At 38.3% G+C, this 18224-nt stretch overlaps 1 protein-coding gene across 1 annotated transcript in view; it reads left to right on the forward strand.

Moving 5' to 3' along the window:
• The window catches only part of CRB1 (crumbs cell polarity complex component 1), a gene marked incomplete at its 5' end in the record, with an annotated part of 107636 nt that overhangs the window by 30611 nt on the left and 58801 nt on the right, over positions 1 to 18224 (forward strand). Inside the window, 4 exon segments of the mRNA XM_081949153.1 lie at positions 561 to 585; positions 3453 to 3528; positions 4494 to 4588; positions 4592 to 4673. Of these exon segments, the coding sequence (XP_081805279.1) occupies positions 561 to 585; positions 3453 to 3528; positions 4494 to 4588; positions 4592 to 4673 (278 nt within the window).

An 18224-nucleotide genomic window follows, 5' to 3' on the forward strand; every position in this document is an offset into this window, starting at 1 on the left:
CATAATATAGCATTCTCTATGTACATAATACAAAATAGAATTCCCTATGCTACTAGGCTCGAAATTCTTGGTTTTGATAACTTGGAACTGCGTTGCTTGGGTCAGACTTAGGTATTGCGTACAAAATTGTACATAGTAATGTTTTACCTGTACATGTTTTTTTTCTGTTTTAATCGCAATAATACTTGTGTGAACAACCACTTTAAACTCAATGAAAATTGTTCTAAACTTGACTGCAAAAAATATGATTTTTGTAATAGAGTTGTCAGTTGTCTAAGCTACAAATTTTCACAGTTTTAGTCACAAATTGACTTGGCTCTCACTTCATACTTAAGAGGTCCATAGAGGGGGCCTGTTATTCCTGTTTTTGTTTCTGTTTGACAAATTATAATAAATAAATAAAATAAATAAATAAATCTTAGCCCTTTACTATTAAGTGTGAGAAGGTTGCCTTTAAAAATCGAAACACCAAAAAATAAAAGCCTTATTTTAAACACCTCCTCCCCTTCCTTCTTTCTGGCACCTTCACGGAATTCCTGTGATTCTCTCACTAATTTTAGAATTGTGGCCTCAATTATCTTTCCGGTAAGCTCTTTGTGGATGTATTAATTACTTGGATTAATTGAAAAAGGACACTATATTGGGTTAAAAAGAACAATGTATTTCTTAACTGCATTTAAAGGAGCATCTGAAATCATAAAATAATTCTAAATGTAGTAAGAAGAAATGGTTGCCGCAATAAGTAGCATCAGTCCAGGGGTGGGTTCCTGCCAGTTCTAACCTCTTCTATAGAAGAGGTTCCACAAATCTACAGTGCTGTTTAGAACCGGTTCCAGCTCCCTCCTCCCTCCCATCTGCACATCATCAAGATGAAGAGTGAGAGGAGGAATTCTGGGAGTTGAAGTCCACAAGTCTTAAAGCCGTCAAGTTTGAACACCTCTGGGGTTTTTTTTCTCAAGGGTTAGGGGTGCAAGGGTCTTGTAACTTGACACCTTTAAGACTTGTGTGCTTCAAATGCCAGAGTTCCTGAGCCAACATTTTGGTTGCTAAGCAAGAGTGTTGTTAAGTGAGTTTCACCACATTTTACAAGTTGGCCACTCCCACCCAGTCACATGGCTGGCAATCCACTCCCACAAAGCAGGCCACACCTACAGGAGAGGTTCTAAAAAAATTGAAACCCACCACTGCCTCAGTCCCACTGGCTCTTAGTATACCATTCTTTTGGAAGTCACTTGGGGAAGTTGTAAAACAAACAAGGAAGGCTGTTATTTGAGGTCTTAAAATTAGCTTTAGGGTTGGGTCCTAACTGCACTGCATTTCTGCCTTTCCTTCCTGTAATCATGAATAGTGCACATTAAGGAAAAGGGAACAGAAATATATGTATGACATACTAGTAGGTTTGAATATTCTGTAATAACACTGCTCTGATTGTATTTAGACCACATTCAGATATTGTCAAGCATGACAGATCAGGTCCACGTATAAATCTTCAATTACCGTACTTATCGGCGTATAACACGCACAGGCGTATAACACGCACCTTCATTTTAAGAGGGAAATTTCAGGAAAAAAAAATAAATTTCAAATAAAGAACTTTGAAGCATCTTTTCCCTGAAGACTCGTGTTTAGTACATTCAGATGCTTTCTTTCCCCTTTCCCTCTTACTTGTCTATCCTTCCTTCCACCCTCCCTTCCTCCTTTCCTTCCTTCCTGCCTCCCTTCCAGTTCCCTCCTTCCTCTTTCCTCCTGCCTGCCTGCCTTCTTTCCCTCCTGCTTATCTATGCTTCCTTCCTTCCTTGCACCTCCCTCCCTTCTGCCTGCCTGCCTTCTTTCCTCTTTCCCTATCCTCCTATCCTTCCTTTCTCCCTCCCTCCTTCCCTGCCTCCCTTCCAGTTCCATCCTTCCCTCCTTCCTTCTGCCTCCTTCCTGCCTGCTTGCCTTCTTTCCTCTTTCCCTCCAGCGTGTCTGCTTTTCCTGTGTGTGCGCACGCGCGAAAAGGAGGTGGTGGGAGAGAAATTTGAAAGGTCTTCTGCTTTTGGAACTCGGAAATCCCCCCCCCCCACTCCCCTTTTCCTCCAGCGAGCACGGAGCTTGAAGGAGGAAAAGGGAAAGGAAAAGTGTGAAAAGGTGGTGGTGGGAGAGAAATTTGAAAGGTCTTCTGCTTTTGGAACTCGGAAATCCCCCCCTCCCCTTTTCCTCCAGCGAGCACGGAGCTTGAAGGAGGAAAAGGGAAAGGAAAAGCGCGAAACGGAGGTGGTGGGAGAGAAATTTGAAAGGTCTTCTGCTTTTGGAACTCGGAAATCCCCCCCCCCACTCCCCTTTTCCTCCAGCGAGCACGGAGCTTGAAGGAGGAAATGGGAAAGGAAAAGCGCGAAACGGAGGTGGTGGGAGAGAAATTTGAAAGGTCTTCTGCTTGCCGTGGGCGGGCTGCATTTACATAGAGCAGGGAGGGCTGTTAAAGGGCCGTATTAAACTGTAAAAACATGGCTTCTTAACATCATATCGGCGTATAACACGCATACATCATTTGCCCCCTATTTTTCGGGGGGAAAAGTGCGTGTTATACGCCGATAAATACGGTAAATAGATTTCTTGCTGAAAGCTTATGCATAAGCACCTGGTTAGTTTCTTGCGGCTATATAGGAATTCTAGGCTGATTCCTCTTTTAACTCCACCCTTAGGTTCTGCTATTGCTTCTCCTACAGATATCTCTAACTTGTAATATGCTTCAGATTTTGTCTTGTAGTATTGGATTAATATAACAAAATTGCAAGTTGTGATTTGTAAAACATGGTGTTTAGCTTAGGGGCCCTCCAAGTACACTCCTGTTTCAATTTTGGCTCCAGGCCAGTGGTGGGTTGCCAATTTTTTTACTACCGGTCCGGGCGCGCTCCCACGCAACTGCACGGAACACTTCTGCACATGTGCAGAAGTGTCTGGGTGGGTGGGCAGAGCCTCCCACCACCGCTACTGCCAGTTTGGCCGATCCGGGCCGAATCAGCAGCACCCACCTCTGCTCCAGGCTTACTATCCCCATGATATTGGCTTGTTTCAATTGCTGAATCAGTATTTTTCTGGCTCTGTAGGGATTTTGATGGGGGATGCTTGTTCTCAGCAAGGAAAAAATCCAACTTGAGAAAATAGCAGTAGCTTCCACCAATGTGCTGTGATAAAGGACCATGACCTAGTTCGACTTTAGATGGCTCTGCCTTCCTCCTTAGTAAACACTATTTAAAAAGAAGCAAACTAGGCTTATAAGTATTCTGTGTAGGATGACCATGGAGTAATAAATAGGTTGGCTCCAGTGGTGGGTTACGACCGGTACACCACGGTATGGGCGTACCGGAGCCTGCCGGGAGCACTAGGTACCATTCCGGTACAGTGTTCTGGAGGGCCCATCCACCCACCCACACTCCTTACCACTATTTGAAGTTTTTGGGGCTTCCACACAGAGCGCACAACACCTGCGTGATGCTTTGCCAAGCACTGGAATGTCACGGAGGCATCACGGACCATCACGGGTTATAAGTATGCATGCACACGTGTTCATGTGATGGGCGCCCAGCCCCATTGCACCGTACCGGTTGCAACGGGATCTGGAACCCACCACTGGTTGGCTCTCTCCTTGATTAGTTTTCATCCATTGCTTCTTGTTCTGCCTTCATGTGCCTTGGAGAATAGATTGAACCCTCTTCCTTGTGGCAGCCCCTTAGATATTGGAACACCACTTCAATAGCATCTTCATGGAGCTAATAGGATTAGCCATCCATTAGTTGGGAAGCAATGTTTTCAACAGAAGACATTGCATTATACATTGTTAACTCAGGCTGACAATGATGTTACTGAAATCGTGGAACCTAAGCAAGATAGAATAGCTGTACTACTTCCTAGAGGAGAAGTATCCTTGAGGAGCAATTGCATGACCAGGTGTGTCGGTGCTCCTTCTGGACTCCTGCTGAATGGGCAGGGGAAACTCAACTGGTATGCCAATTGCAGCCTTGCCTGTAGTTGGGTTGGTGGATCTTGTATGCAGTTGTCCTCATGACTACTCATTTGGACTATTGCAACACTCTCCAGATGGGACCATCTTTGAGAACCACTTGAAGATTATACTGTTGGTACAAAATTCAGCAACCTGCCTATTAGCTAGTACTGGGTGCTGTAAAGATATTATATTGTGTTCTTTGTTGTTAGTATTGCATTGTATGCTAGTAGGATTTGGGTGCAATTCAAAGTTCTGGTGCCATAAGGAAGTGTCCTTTGTATGTGACATATTTCCATCCAATTATGGCATACTCACATTGTATCACAAACAAATGCATATACAACTAATTTATTTTCTTCTTTTCTTAACTCCTCCTTGACCCTCCTTTAAAGCCCTTCACATAAGTTGTAATACTTTCACATTGTTGCTTCCAACGTTACCACTAAAACCCCCAATCAGAAATAAGGGCAGTAATATACAATTCTTTCTGTTGTTTTCAATGCCACAGGGTATATAGGTTCTCCCTGTGAAATAGACTTCAATGAATGTAGCAGTAATCCATGTCTCTGCAGGAGTGAGTGCTTGGAATTGTCATGGCCAAATTGATATGGGAAAATTCCAGAACTACCCTCAGTGTTCAGCTACCATAAAGCATCAGGTTATGTGTGCAACTGTCCTGGATTCACAGGTGAGCCTTCAGTTCTGTCAATTCGGTGCACTACACTTGTGTTATAATCAAAAGGTTCCCCCTGGTGGACAACTACTATAATGACTGAGAGTTGTTTCATTACTTCAAATGATCCTTCCATAGACTATAATACAAAGCGATGTGCAAGAAACAAATGTTATACATACGATTGATAAGAAATTTTCCCTTATGAGTGGCTATCACACATAGTGATGTATACTCAATTCTCTGTGAGTACGATATTGGTAAAGGGTATCTATTGTATATAGCAATGGCATATTAGCTACTTCCTACAGTGGAATATTTTCCAAACACTTGGAAATAGAAAAATTCCCCAAAACATTTTCTGCTGTCTTAAATCAAGAAGTAATTTAATATATTTATTTATTTGACATATGGTTCATTTGCTTAGTATTGGAAATTGAATTAATTAACTGATAGGTTTCTATGCACTCAAAACTTCAAACTGAAGGTTTTTTAAAAGGATATAAACTAAATTAAGTCTGTATGCCATATAAATAACTCAGGAGTTCTTTCTACAAAACATGTTTTCAAATTGAAATGAAAATGCAGTTAGGAAAAATATCCAGGTATAGTTTAAATATCACACTGAAATACATTCAAAATTTCATTTTAGAGAATAATTCAATCTTTCACCAAAGACCAACCAAGGAAAGGGCTTTTAAATGGGGCAACAGAGGACTCTATTGGGTAACAATCATTGTTAGTGAACAGCACATCTTTTTCCAAAACCTATCAGTTAATTAATTCAATTTGTAGGCCACCAAACATTTTCACTGAAAGTCACTTTTATCATAGTATTTGTACATTTTTTAAGATAAGAATCTTCAGGAATATGCCATTCTATTAAATTGCTTACATTTCGTGTATAAAAAGAGAAGCATGCTAATGGTTCATTCTTTAACAATGTTCACTGCATTTGTAATGATCATATCGTTTGTTCAGTTCTTTTTCTATTGAAATCATTTGAGGAATGCTACATATTTCTTCAGGATTCTTATGGGCTTGAATAATGTGTGTGCATCATCTATACAATGGACACTGGACAACAGAGCATATTTTACATCAACCCTATAAAGAAGATGCTGTACTCATAATTCCTCCTGTTACTAAACACTTCCTTATCTTCAGGCATGTCCTGCTTTCCTTCATTTTGAATGTAGGAAAAGGCTTAGACATCTGGGACAGAGCATATGCTTTGAAAGTGCAAAGTTACTGATTTGGTTTCCAAGTTGTGAAGATTCCTCTGACAAAGATGGAGAAATCATGTTTGGTTACAGCCTGTATAGATGTTACTAAATTACTTCAAACATAGGATGTTTGAGCTAAGTCAGCTTCCTATTTTTTTGCTATGAATTATCCATAGCATGGCATAACATATTACTACTATCGGTATTAGCATTCCTCCTTACATAAGGATTTATACTGATATTTCATCTTTCATAGAAATCGTTCCACGTTTGTGAGGGAAAACCTCTATACTTAACAGCAGGGAATCTCAGGAATTTAAAATCAATTAGTCCAGGAAGTTTGCGAGGTCTGAGGACTTGCCTTGTTGACTTCATGAATCAAAGCATTCTGTGAAGCAGCCCAGGAACTCCATAAAATTAATACTTCTGAAATATATTAATACTACTGAACAAATGTCTTTCAGCTGATCTGCTTTTGCCAGTCTTTTGAGTGAGAAGCTCCTGAGACATTTTCAGGCATTCTATCTTCCCAGGGAGGATTGGATCTTGAGGAATCCCTTGGCAATGTTCTCTCTGACAAGAAGACTTGTTTTCTCTCTTGGCAAGCAGGCTTGAGAGGTCTCTTGGCAATGTTTTTTCTGATATCAGTGGATCTTCAGCCATGCTATATTTTAAAGGTTTTTTTTTCAATCTACCCAAAATGGAGTCTCCAATAGATTACACAAAAGTAAGCTAATAGCCCACTCAAACCTCTCAGTCTAGAGGTCAACACCAGGAATCTGTAGACAAATAGGCTATGATAATTGACTGAAGATGTTGATACTAACATCAGACCTATTGCCAGAACAGAGTTTGAAAGCTACTGCCTGAGAGCTTCTGAGGGACACTGGTGATGGACAAACCAAACACTATAGTGATGATAGTAGTAATTCTTTCTATTTCACAGAGAGGAATAGAGGCTGCCTTCAGTATCAGACCACAATGATCTGAAGATGAAGTGAATGCATCTATCAATAACCAGCTTTTTTCTTCTGACAATGACCACACATTAATAAGCTTTTCCCCCCTAACAATTCTTGCAGGATCAGTTATGTGTACACTCGTATTGTTGTTGGGGGGGGGGGGGGGTTGATCATTTTTCAACAGATTGGTCAATCTGTGTGATAATTTTGAAATCAGTTGCCTTCTTTGATTGACAGATGAATTTTAGGATTTGTTTAGAATGAATTTACCAATAGCTATGACCAGTGAGCTTATGCAAAGGTTCAAAAGTGCTTCAGTTTGATAAAGTTTCAGTCAAATCACCCAACTGGAGCAGATTCACAGATCAAAGCAATGATTTGCTTTGAAGCAGTGAATTGAATCAGGCGCTTTTGAAATGCTTTGTAGCTTTTCAAAGAGCTTTGCAGATTTAGTGGCTTTTCTACTGCTTGTGGCCAGCTACAAGCTTTAACACTTTACTTGTGCTAATGGAATGTTCCTGTAAAATATCCCACCACAAAAATTACAACCACAATTCGGCTCTCAGTATTTTAAGCATAGTTGCCCTTACTTTGCAATTTTGTACAGTCTGGACAGGTTGAAGACTTGACAGTGAGTGAATTGGTGCCAGGTTAATACTTAAAAGCAGTGCCTGAACCTTTCTTGTTCTAAATATAAAGGTTTAAGTTTAAAAATATTTTTTCTCAGTGCTGGCATTTTCTTTGTACTGATTCTTGTCAGTTTCTGTGGCATTGTATTTCACTGTGCCAATTACGTTTGGTGTCTTTGCTAGCTTATTAATGTAGAATATTGTCACCAATCTACAACTCTGATACTACCAAGTTTTGCCCCTTTCTAAGAGACTCAACCAGCTATACCAGGTCTTCGGGCATCCTACAAACCCAAACAATCAGAAACTACAAGTGGTATCTCTCATAAGGGCAAGTCATTTGTCTTTTTCCAAAGGCCTGCCCTGAAGCCATCTACTTTCGCCATTTTGCCCTGTACCTTTGTTTGAAGCCAGTGAATATTATAATTGACCATATTTGACAACCATGATACATTTTATTAAGGTAAAGGTAAAGGTAAAAGTGTGCTAGTCGTTCCCAACTCTAGGGGGCGGTGCTCATCTTCGTTTCAAAGCTGAAGAGTCAGCTCTGTCTGAAGACGTCTCTGTGGTCATGTGATCGGCATGACTAAATGCTGAAGGTGTACAGAACACTGTTACCTTCCCACAACAGGTAGTTCCTATTTTTCTACTTGCATTTTTACATGCTTTCAAACTGCTAGGTTGGCAGAAGCTGGGACAAGTAATGGGAGCTCACTCTGTTATGCGGTACTAGGGATTTGAATCACCAAACTGTTCACCTTTCTGATCGACAAGCTCAGCATCTTAGCCACTAAGCCACTGCGTCCCTTTTTAATAAACTTTATTAGCCTCCCAGAAAAAATAAGTGACATGGGACAATAAATTACAGAAGAAGTTGGTGGCCATTCTTTAGGGACATGATTAGCCTGGCATCCAGAAAAGCAAATGGAAAGTGTTTTTTTTAATGAATTCTGACAACATATTCAGAAAAACATTCATTCTAGGAATTTTGCTGGAGAATCTGTCTGATGTGTTGCAGAATAGAATACATTTGTACTACTCTAAAATTGGTCTAGAATATTATTTCAAAACTTATTCCAATAAGCCTTTGGATGTATCTATCTGAAACATGGCAGGTCTAATTTCTTTAAAGAGTACAGTATTTTTATCCAATGTTGTCAAAAATATAAAGCAATTAAAGGCATCTTGCAGTCTCAGATCTTTAAGCCCATTAGAGTCACTGGGAATCAATTGGCATATAAAATCACTTGCTTGAGACGGGCGGCAACAGAAATTGAATAAATTAGAATTCAAACAAACAAAAACCTGCCGCAAAACATCCCAGATTTAACAATTGATAAGAAAGACAGAAAAATCTGCACAGTGGAGGTGGTACCTGGAGAGAGCACAATGGACAAGAAATAACTGAAGACATTCACAAATTACAACAGCATTTTTATTCTACTGCAAATAGAAGTAGAATGACTATGGCGAAAGAAAGCAAAAACAATACCACTAGTAATAGTTACCTTGGGTGCAATCCTAAAACATCTGAAGCACTACTTAAATTAGTCAATTGAATTGACAAAATCACTATTAGTCAATTGCAAAAAGCAGCTTTACTTGGAACAGCTTACATCCTGCCAGTGTACTTTTAACAATGTCAAATAAGATAGTGTCAAACAAGAATATCCCATTTAGTCATGCCGGCCACATGACCACGGAGACGTCTTTGGACAGTGCTGGCTCTTCAGCTTTGAAACAGAGATGAGCACCGCCCCCTAGAGTTGGGAACGACTAGCACATATGTGCAAGGGGAACCTTTACCTTTATCCATTGTCAAGAAGTTGTCATTGAGTTGTTACCTGACTCAAAACATCAGGCTTAAACTTTTATTTTCCCAGATTTCTTATACTTTAGTTGCAGATTTTTCTTCAATTTGCAATTTGGATAACTGATAGCATATTTTATACTATTGTCTATTATGGGTCTATTCAATTTTGATGTATGCTGATTTTAAATTGTTTCAACTTTTGTTACTTTCGAGTGCCTACAAAGACATCACATACGAAGGGTCTAAAATAAGTTCACAACATTTGAATTGGGAGCTTTTTAAAATTCCAACTTAATCACATTTTTACCGTGATTAAGATATAGTTCAAATATGCTGAATCAGTTTATAGACCGAATTTGTAGCAAATTCTATGCATGTATCAAAATTAGTAATATTATGCCATTTTGTGAGAGTTAGCTACAAAAATATCAATTGTTGGTAATTATTTTATAATTCAGTCTCAAAATATGATGTAAGACAAAGGCTTTGGACAGAGAATTCTCACAGAAAAATGCCATTATGGCTACATTTAGTGTGTGTGGTTGTGGGGGGATCTCTTAACTATAATAAATAGATGTTTCAGAATTTGTATATTATTCCCAGTCCAAAATAGCACTTGAGGTGTATCTTCCATAAGGAAGGTTCTGCCTGCACTGTGTTTCCTCCACTTTTATTGGTCTTGGCATCTTCAGTCCCCAGAGGGGATCCTCAGAGTCTTTTTTCCTTTCCAACCATGTGGAACCAACATGAACAAATGTAATATAATGGCACTTGAACCATATGTGCAATAATTTCTTGGCTAGAAAATGTAGTGATATTTCCTAGAGGTGACAAACTCACCAGCAGACAAGCTTCAAGGAGAGAAGCTACAGAATTACCATTGCCCATCAAAACACTGATAAGAATGTCTTACCCAGCCTTCTTCACCCTGCCACTTGCAGTTGTGTTGGGATTGAGAGCCAGAATCTGGGAGTTTTGTGACTTGTAATCACAGCACATCTGAGGAGTACTATAAGCAGCCTCCTTCTAGCAGAACAAATTTTAACATTCAGATCTTTGTCTAATCAAATATTCCTGCAAGGTGAAATACCATGAAGACTCCATGTTGTCATCCTTGTCTAGCTCAGTGGAGAAGGAGCTGACCAGACCTGGAATTATTATAATACTAGCTGAAGAATTGGACTGTATTCTTTATAACGAGCTCAGGATCCTCACATATTTTTTCATCTAAGACAAATCTGCTCTTGCTTCAGCATGCATAAGTAGCATGTATCGAGAAAAATCACAGATAGCAAAAAAAAAAAAGCTTTAATTCTGGAAATGTATTAAGCCTTATATTTCTGAAACAAAAAAATGGAGAGTAATTAAGAAAAGGTTGACTAGAGCAGGGTCTAAAGGCTCTCAAATTACACAGAGCTCTCCATGGTCCTGCAACTTCATTTTGCCCTGTATTGTCAATATTACTGCCTGTATTCAGTAGAATGATTGTATGTAGCAATGATGCACTGATCAAGCACTAACCACATCTATTCAGCTTGCACTAGCATTCACTCACCATTTATGCATAGAAGTAGTAAAATGGCTAAATCAGAGGAAAGCCTGGCAGCTATGTCTTTATATAGACAACTGTTGTGTGGACAATTATTTCTTCCTAACTTTTTCTGATTAGCAAATTGTGAGTATGTTGGACTAAGATGAGAAGATATAAGTTCAAGTTGATCCATGGACAAATAAACTCATTGGGTGGCTTTGAGCTAGTCACTTCTCTGTCCAACCTATTTAACCATATTTTTGTTGCAAGGAGTGGTTTGGTAGGAGAATTCATTGTTAACTGCTTTGAGCTCTTGACTATAAATATAGCAAGCAAACGAACAATTCGTGTGCATAATTGTTGGGCTATTCTGAAGACACCTCATCCTTATTTTTCATTTCCTATATGCAAGATGTGTTAGGTATCAGTGCTTTTGTGCAATGGATGTCCATATTTACTTTCAGCCATTGATTAAGACAAATCAAGCTCCATGATGTAATTATTATTTTTGCTCAACAAGATCATTGACTATATAACAGCAAATCTTCCTTAAAAGAGAAATAAGACAGTTGATTCCATTTTAGCTATGATTTCATTATTAGACTTTAATAGAGATAAGGCAGATTAGGAATCACTGAGGAGTATTCATTACCAGATTTTGCATAATAAAAGGAAGCAAACTCTTAAAGCTTCCTTGTATTTTTTTTTAATTTATTGTCCTTAAGGACTTAGAGCTCTGGCTATTTTCTTTGATCTTCCACTCCTCACAAAGTATTAATTCAGGTCATTGACATGGCATAGTATCTATGAACAATGGACATGGTGGTTCAGTGGCTAAGACGCTGAACCTGTCAATCAGAAAAGGTCAGCAGTTCAGCGGTTCGAATCCCTAGTGCCGCGTAATGGAGTGAGCTTCAATTACTTGTCCCAGCTTCTGCCAGCTAGCAGTTCGAAAGCATATAAAAATGCAGGTAGAAAAAATAGGAACCATCTTTGGTGGGAAGGTAAGTGTTCCATGGGCCTTTGGCGTTCCCTGCACCTTCGGCATTTAGTCATGCCAGCCACATGACCACAGAGACATCTTCGGACAGCGCTGGCTCTTCAGCTTTGAAACGGAGATGAGTACCACCCCCTAGAGTCAGGAACAACTAGTACATATGTGAGAGGGGCACCTTTACCTTTACTTTATCTATGAACATTCTACTATAGGAACTACCATTCATTTCCAGTCACAAATATTGCACCATTATTGATCTATTGGGTTTTCCACTAGCAGGAACTTCTATAGTTATTTGTTTTTGTTCAACAATTCTGAGAGGTAGATTAGAATGAGATATAACAAAACCCATTCATTGATCTTGATGTCTGATTGGAAACTGAGGATTTGGTGCAGATTAATAGAATTCACTGGATGGCTTTGGGCAAACCTTGTTTTAACCTCAAAGATTTATTGTGGGAAGAAATAAGGTAATCTGTAAAGTAATCTGTAAAATTAAATAATCTGTAAAAGGTGCTATGAATTCCAGGAAGCAGGGCGGGATAAATGAATATAACATCAAAGTGAGAACAGCTATGCTAACAGGTGGATGCAATTTTATGTATATGTGTATGTATGTGTATGCATGTATGTATGTATGTATGCATGCATGCATGCATGTATTAAAGGCACAAACTAAGTCATGTGCACAGCTCAGAATACAACCCATGCCAGATGAAAAGGTTCTCCAGTTATACTGCAGGTTACCTTTTATGCAGAACAGGCTTCTGAGAGCTTCACATAGAATTGATGATCTACCTAGTTCAAGAATTCCCAAGCTTCTAACAAGCGAGAGCTCTTTATGCTTACCCACCTCTACCCCAGAGTTCCAAAAGATTAATGAATCCTAATGATTTGAGCTACTACTTGAAAGGCAATGGCCAATTAGTTAAAAAGCTTCATTATTTTTCATTAAGTAAATGGTAGACGAATGAAGGGCAGGCATGTTCCTGATAGGCTTCTCTGAGAAAAACCCAGCAGATTATTCCATAAAATGAAAAGGCACTGTTCCATGTTTTAGCAGATCTTATTTCACACATAGCTGAAACTACAGGTCCTTATTATTTAAATGGAAAGATCAATATTGATTTTATTTGAAAGAAATTGTTCTCTAGACTGTATATAAACCCATATTATGGACACAGTGATCAGAATTATAGGATTAAGACGGCACCCCTATATATACACACTTACCTATCAACAACATTAATTGAACTAAGTGAGTCTTGCTTTTGATTGCATTATAATGTGTTAGCCTCTAAAGAACATCATGGAAATTCTTGGCACTTCCCAAGTATTTTTTTTTAAATGAAAGAAAGAAAGATACAATTAGCATTTTAAAGCACTTTTCCCTCTTTCCAAAACTCTTTCATCTTGAAAGAGCATTTGGAGAAGTTCAAAATAGATCTTAAGACTTCTCTTCCTGTCATAGTGTTAAAGCCTTTGTTTGATCCATCACATCCTTATTACGAAAAACTGTTGACTTATATTGCATATACAAGAGCCTGACTATTTTTAAGTCTTATTTTTTCTTTTTGCCGTTGATTTTCATGGGATCTGTTTTGATTTTGAGTAAATTCTAACAAAGTGTGCTCTCTGAATCACTTAAGCCTCTTTCAAAAAAAATGGGAATTATTGAGAAACTATTATGCATCTATACCAATAATTCATTTTGCTAAATTCCAGTTTTCATTCCTTGGCTCTTGTATACTAGGAGATAGACAGTATTATACATTTGTATAATTCCACAAAAAACACAAAAGTAATCTTTTTCTAACCTTAAGAGACAAATTTCTGAAAATTTGAAGCGTTTTGTTCCTTTTTTAAAGAATATGTTTCTAGCAGTTATGGATCTAAAGAAATGTTTTAAAATTTGATGTATGCCTGTTAAAATCTCAAAAGCTCTATATTCCCAGTGTTGCGTGCAATTTCTAAGGGTGGGCTAAAGCTCTAAAAGCCTTTGGCCATTCTCATTGCTGAGACAGAGTCTACAAATTTATATATAAATTTCAAATCCCTTTATATAAGTAATAATAAAATAATAAAGTCCCTTTATACAAGAAAGGGAGAATGGAAGAAGGTAAGTCATGACAGCTGTTATATACCATATTTTTCAGAGTATAAGATGCAGCTTTTCCCCTCAAAAAAGAGGCTGAAAATCCCAGAATTCCACAGCCAGACATGCTCCAATTTAAAGTGATAGCATTTTTTTTCTCTTTTGCTGAATCTCCCGGTTGAAAAGTGAGTTTCCTTCTTTGTTTCTTTCTCTTTCTTTCTCCCTTCTCTCCCTTCAGATGCAGGGTCATATAAAACAATAACAAAAAGGAAATGAAACAGGATAAATTCTAAAACTTAAGCTAGTTATTGAAAATTGTGAAGTTTGGCATTCATGTCTGTCCCTAAATGTGAGCATTACATTACAGTCTCTGTTATGGAACAAAGAGAATAGTGGTTCCTTTGACCCTGAAATAGAAAACACTAGGAGTCGTCACCATCACCTACCAAGTGCCTTGACTAAGCAAAGATCAATGCAGAAATATCACACTGTTTCCATAAACAAAAGCAAATTGTACAGTGCTATCTAGTGGTTAGAAGGAACTGAACACCTCAAACTTAAGTCTGGTACATCTTCCTGTGCAAACATCTGATTAGCAGAATTCATTTAAACTTATTCATGTTGGCAGAGGAATTCTGGGAATTGAAGTCCACATGTCTTCAAGTTGCTGAAGTTAAAAAACACTGATTTAAACCATCAGACCTACGTTATCTGGAATGAGACAGAAGTAAATTGCCTAGAGATTCCCCTAAAATTAGGGGCAGTTAGCTTATTTGCTATGTTAAAAATCATTTGCAGCTGTTACATGGCTTTGAGGCCTTTATACAGAGTTGATAAAGAGTTAGGTTCATAATCTGTAAAGTGTTCAATTTCATTATGCTGCAGTAATGTGAAAAGAATGGATCTGGCAAACTATTTAATTACAAGATATTGGAGATGCATATGTCAGAGAAATGTGAAAGCCTAATTAACAGAAAGATCCATATATAATAGGTATAAATACATACACAGAATGAATTTAAGCTTATCAGTAAATCTAGACCATATGTACTATCCTCTCACTTTTACAACACAAATACTTTTTCAAAACCAGATAACAAACCTGGATCCATTCCTTAAAACCAGGAAAGTGTAAAACTCTCCTTTCTACTGTACCTCAAGCTTAAGCTATGATAACAGATTCCATGCTTTAAAAATAGAACTCTGTTTCACACTGAGCACATTAATTTCTTCCTAAAATAATATTAACATTTATATCTGAAAACAAAAGAAATATTACAGTACAATAGGGCAAGTTGGTCCTCACAGTGTAAAAAAGATGTGTAGACTCTGGAAAGAGTGCAGAGAAGAGCAACAAAGATGATTAGGGGACTGGAGGCTAAAACATATGAAAAACGGTTGCAGGAACTGGGTATGCCTAGTTTAATGAAAAGAAGGACTAGGGGAGACATGATAGCAGTGTTCCAATATCTCAGGGGCTGCCACAAAGAAGAGGGAATCAAACTATTCTTCAAAGCACCTGAGGGTAGAACAAGAAGCAATGGGTGGAAACTAATCAAGGAGAGAAGCAACTTAGAACTGAGGAGAAATTTCCTCACAGTTAGAACAACTTGCCTCCAGAAGTTGTGAATGCTCCAACACTGGGCATTTTAAAGAAGATGTTGGATAGCCATTTGTCTGAAACGGTAAAGGGTTTCCTGCCTAAGCAGGGGGTTGGACTAGAAGACCCTCAAGGTCCCTTCCAATTCTGCTATTCTATTCTATTCTAAGTTATGATTTTTTTAAAAAAAAATCTTCAAATTCCTTACATTGCCACCATTAAAAAAAAATGAATGACCCTCCTTTTTAAATATACTTTGAGGGATCCAGTATATCTGAAATAATATTTTCTGATGAATGAATTTCATTTTTAGTCTTTGGAAGTATATTTCATGGTTCTTTTTAAAAAATCTAGTGGGTACTCTAATTGTTCCTTCCACTGGTTAAATATAAAACTGATGTTTGCATTTCACCTTTTAATATCTTATAAAAGTGAGTTGTTTGTTACTATTCAAGCACAGCATTTCTTAAAGAAGCCAGAATTGCAGGTACTTCAGAAATTGCTGAACCATCAGCCATACTGTTGATACATATTTCGGTTGTATTAACTTGCCATTGACTTGTCTTTAGAAAGCCGTTAAATCAATTGACTTCAAGTATAGTATTACTTCTTTAGTAATAGCTTCTTTAGCCAAAGCATTCCAGCATAACATCTTCTTTGTTATTTTCAGATCTGGATTATATTTGTCAGCTTCTTGTGTGATTTGGATTCAACATATAACCATTCATTACCAAATATACCTATTAGCTTTCAAAGCAGGTCTAGTATATCTAGATTAAAACTTCATAATTTAAAACACATTTACTCTTCAACTCCCCCCCCCCAAAAAAATTAATAAATGTCATTCCCCATCCCTCTGAAAGATGCTACAGTAAAAGTCCAATGCTTCAACTGAACATCATATAGTTTAAAACTTTCCATCCTCATAAGAAATATTGTAGGGACACAAAAAATGGTCTATCTGAATGCTCTTCAAGTCCAGACATGACATGAAAATAGTACTGTTTGCACTAATAACTTATTTCTGTCACGATCTGGATGGGGGAAGTGCCTACCCATCCTGATTCTTTCAGACCTCAACACCTGTTGGTACAATTGAGTTGGATTGCCTGCAGGGGTTAAGAATGGGAATCACTGTGTTTTGTTTCAATCCTTCAGTAGGTAGATCCCATAGGTGGTAGAGGAATGAAAGATCAGCCTGGTATCTACTGGTATCTACTCTTTCCTATTTAACATTGATATGAAGGCTCCAGACTTGAGGTTCAGTATCATTAATATGCTTAGGATACATTGCTGCCCCAGGCCAAAGGTTGATTCCATTAAAGTCCTGCCTCAATGCTTGGGAGATGTGAGGATATGGAAGGGAGAGAACACATTTAATCTAAATCCTAGAAAGATCCAACATGATTTTCTGTCTGGCTGGTGGTATCTCTAAACTACTCCTGCAGGAGCAAATCCATAACTTGGACTCTCAATTCCTCCAGCAGGTGTAGGCAATGGACTGGGAGTTGTTTCCCAACTTTGGCTGAGGCATCAGTAGAGAGAGACCCCAATCTGGGTGAGAACATTTGCTACAGTGACTCATGCCCTCATTACTACCTAATTAGACTACCACAATGCTTTCTATATTAGGCTACCTTCGAAGATAATTTGGAGGCTGTAGCTAATACAAAGTGCCATGGCCTGTCCTCTGAGTGGCATTTTCAGACCCTACCCTACCACTAGGCTCTAATTTAAACTGCTATTAACCTATAAAATCATACATACCTTGGTGCCTAGTTATCTGCAGAACTGCATTCTCACAATGGAACTGACCCAATCACTTCTATCTACCCAGGAGAAACAGCTAGTAGTGTCTCATTATAGAATGCTGGCTTCTTGTTCCATCTACCATTTAAAGTAGCATTAGAGAATTTTATCTCTGAATATAACTGGCCCTATGTTTTTAAAGTCCCACTAAGTTTCTCATTTTTCTCCTTTCTTTACTGTCTCCTCTTTAACCACGAATTCAAATTCCCCACTTGCTTTGATCAACAGCCAGCACGTATATCCCAAAAGAAGCTACTTTTCACAGGTCTGGGGATTTATTTTGGAAAATCACGTGCAGACGACTCAGTGGGACTTCTTTCCCCAATTTTTCTTTAAAAATTCATAGGTGCTGATTAGAGAAGAAGTCCTTTAGTAATCTATGAGAACATGGAATTTCAAGCTTAACTAAGCTTTATTGCATTAGAACATTCTTCACCTGCCTTTATGTTTTTATAATTTATCCACTTGTTCACCTGGCTGTTGAAACCTGGAATTGGTTGTCTAAAAACATTGAGGTTTTTCCATCCAGACATAGAGGTTCTACTGGAATCTCTGCTATTATATCATGTCTTTTATAATCCACTGATTGCTGGGCTGAATTGCCTTGGATAAAGCTACTGTAGAAGCTGTGATATATGTGTATATTTCTCCAGCTCATACCTTCCTTCCTCTGCTTCTTGCTCCCTCCTCCTTATCCTCTTGGTATGGCAGTTATCTGGTGAGATGTGACGAAAGATGCTGCGTTCATTTTCCAATAATGGCATGCTAGGCTCTCTTTCCTTTGGTGCTGCCTCCTATATCTTTTGCTTAGAGGAAAGATCCTTATTTTTATTATATTAGCAAGAAAAATACAACTCTTGTACTAAGTCGTAAATACACCTGTGCTCCTTTTCAGAAGCCCTCT

This window comes from Natrix helvetica (genome assembly GCF_964273705.1).
Source record: "Natrix helvetica genome assembly, chromosome: 3".
In the NCBI taxonomy this organism is placed as follows: Eukaryota; Metazoa; Chordata; class Lepidosauria; order Squamata; family Natricidae; genus Natrix; species Natrix helvetica.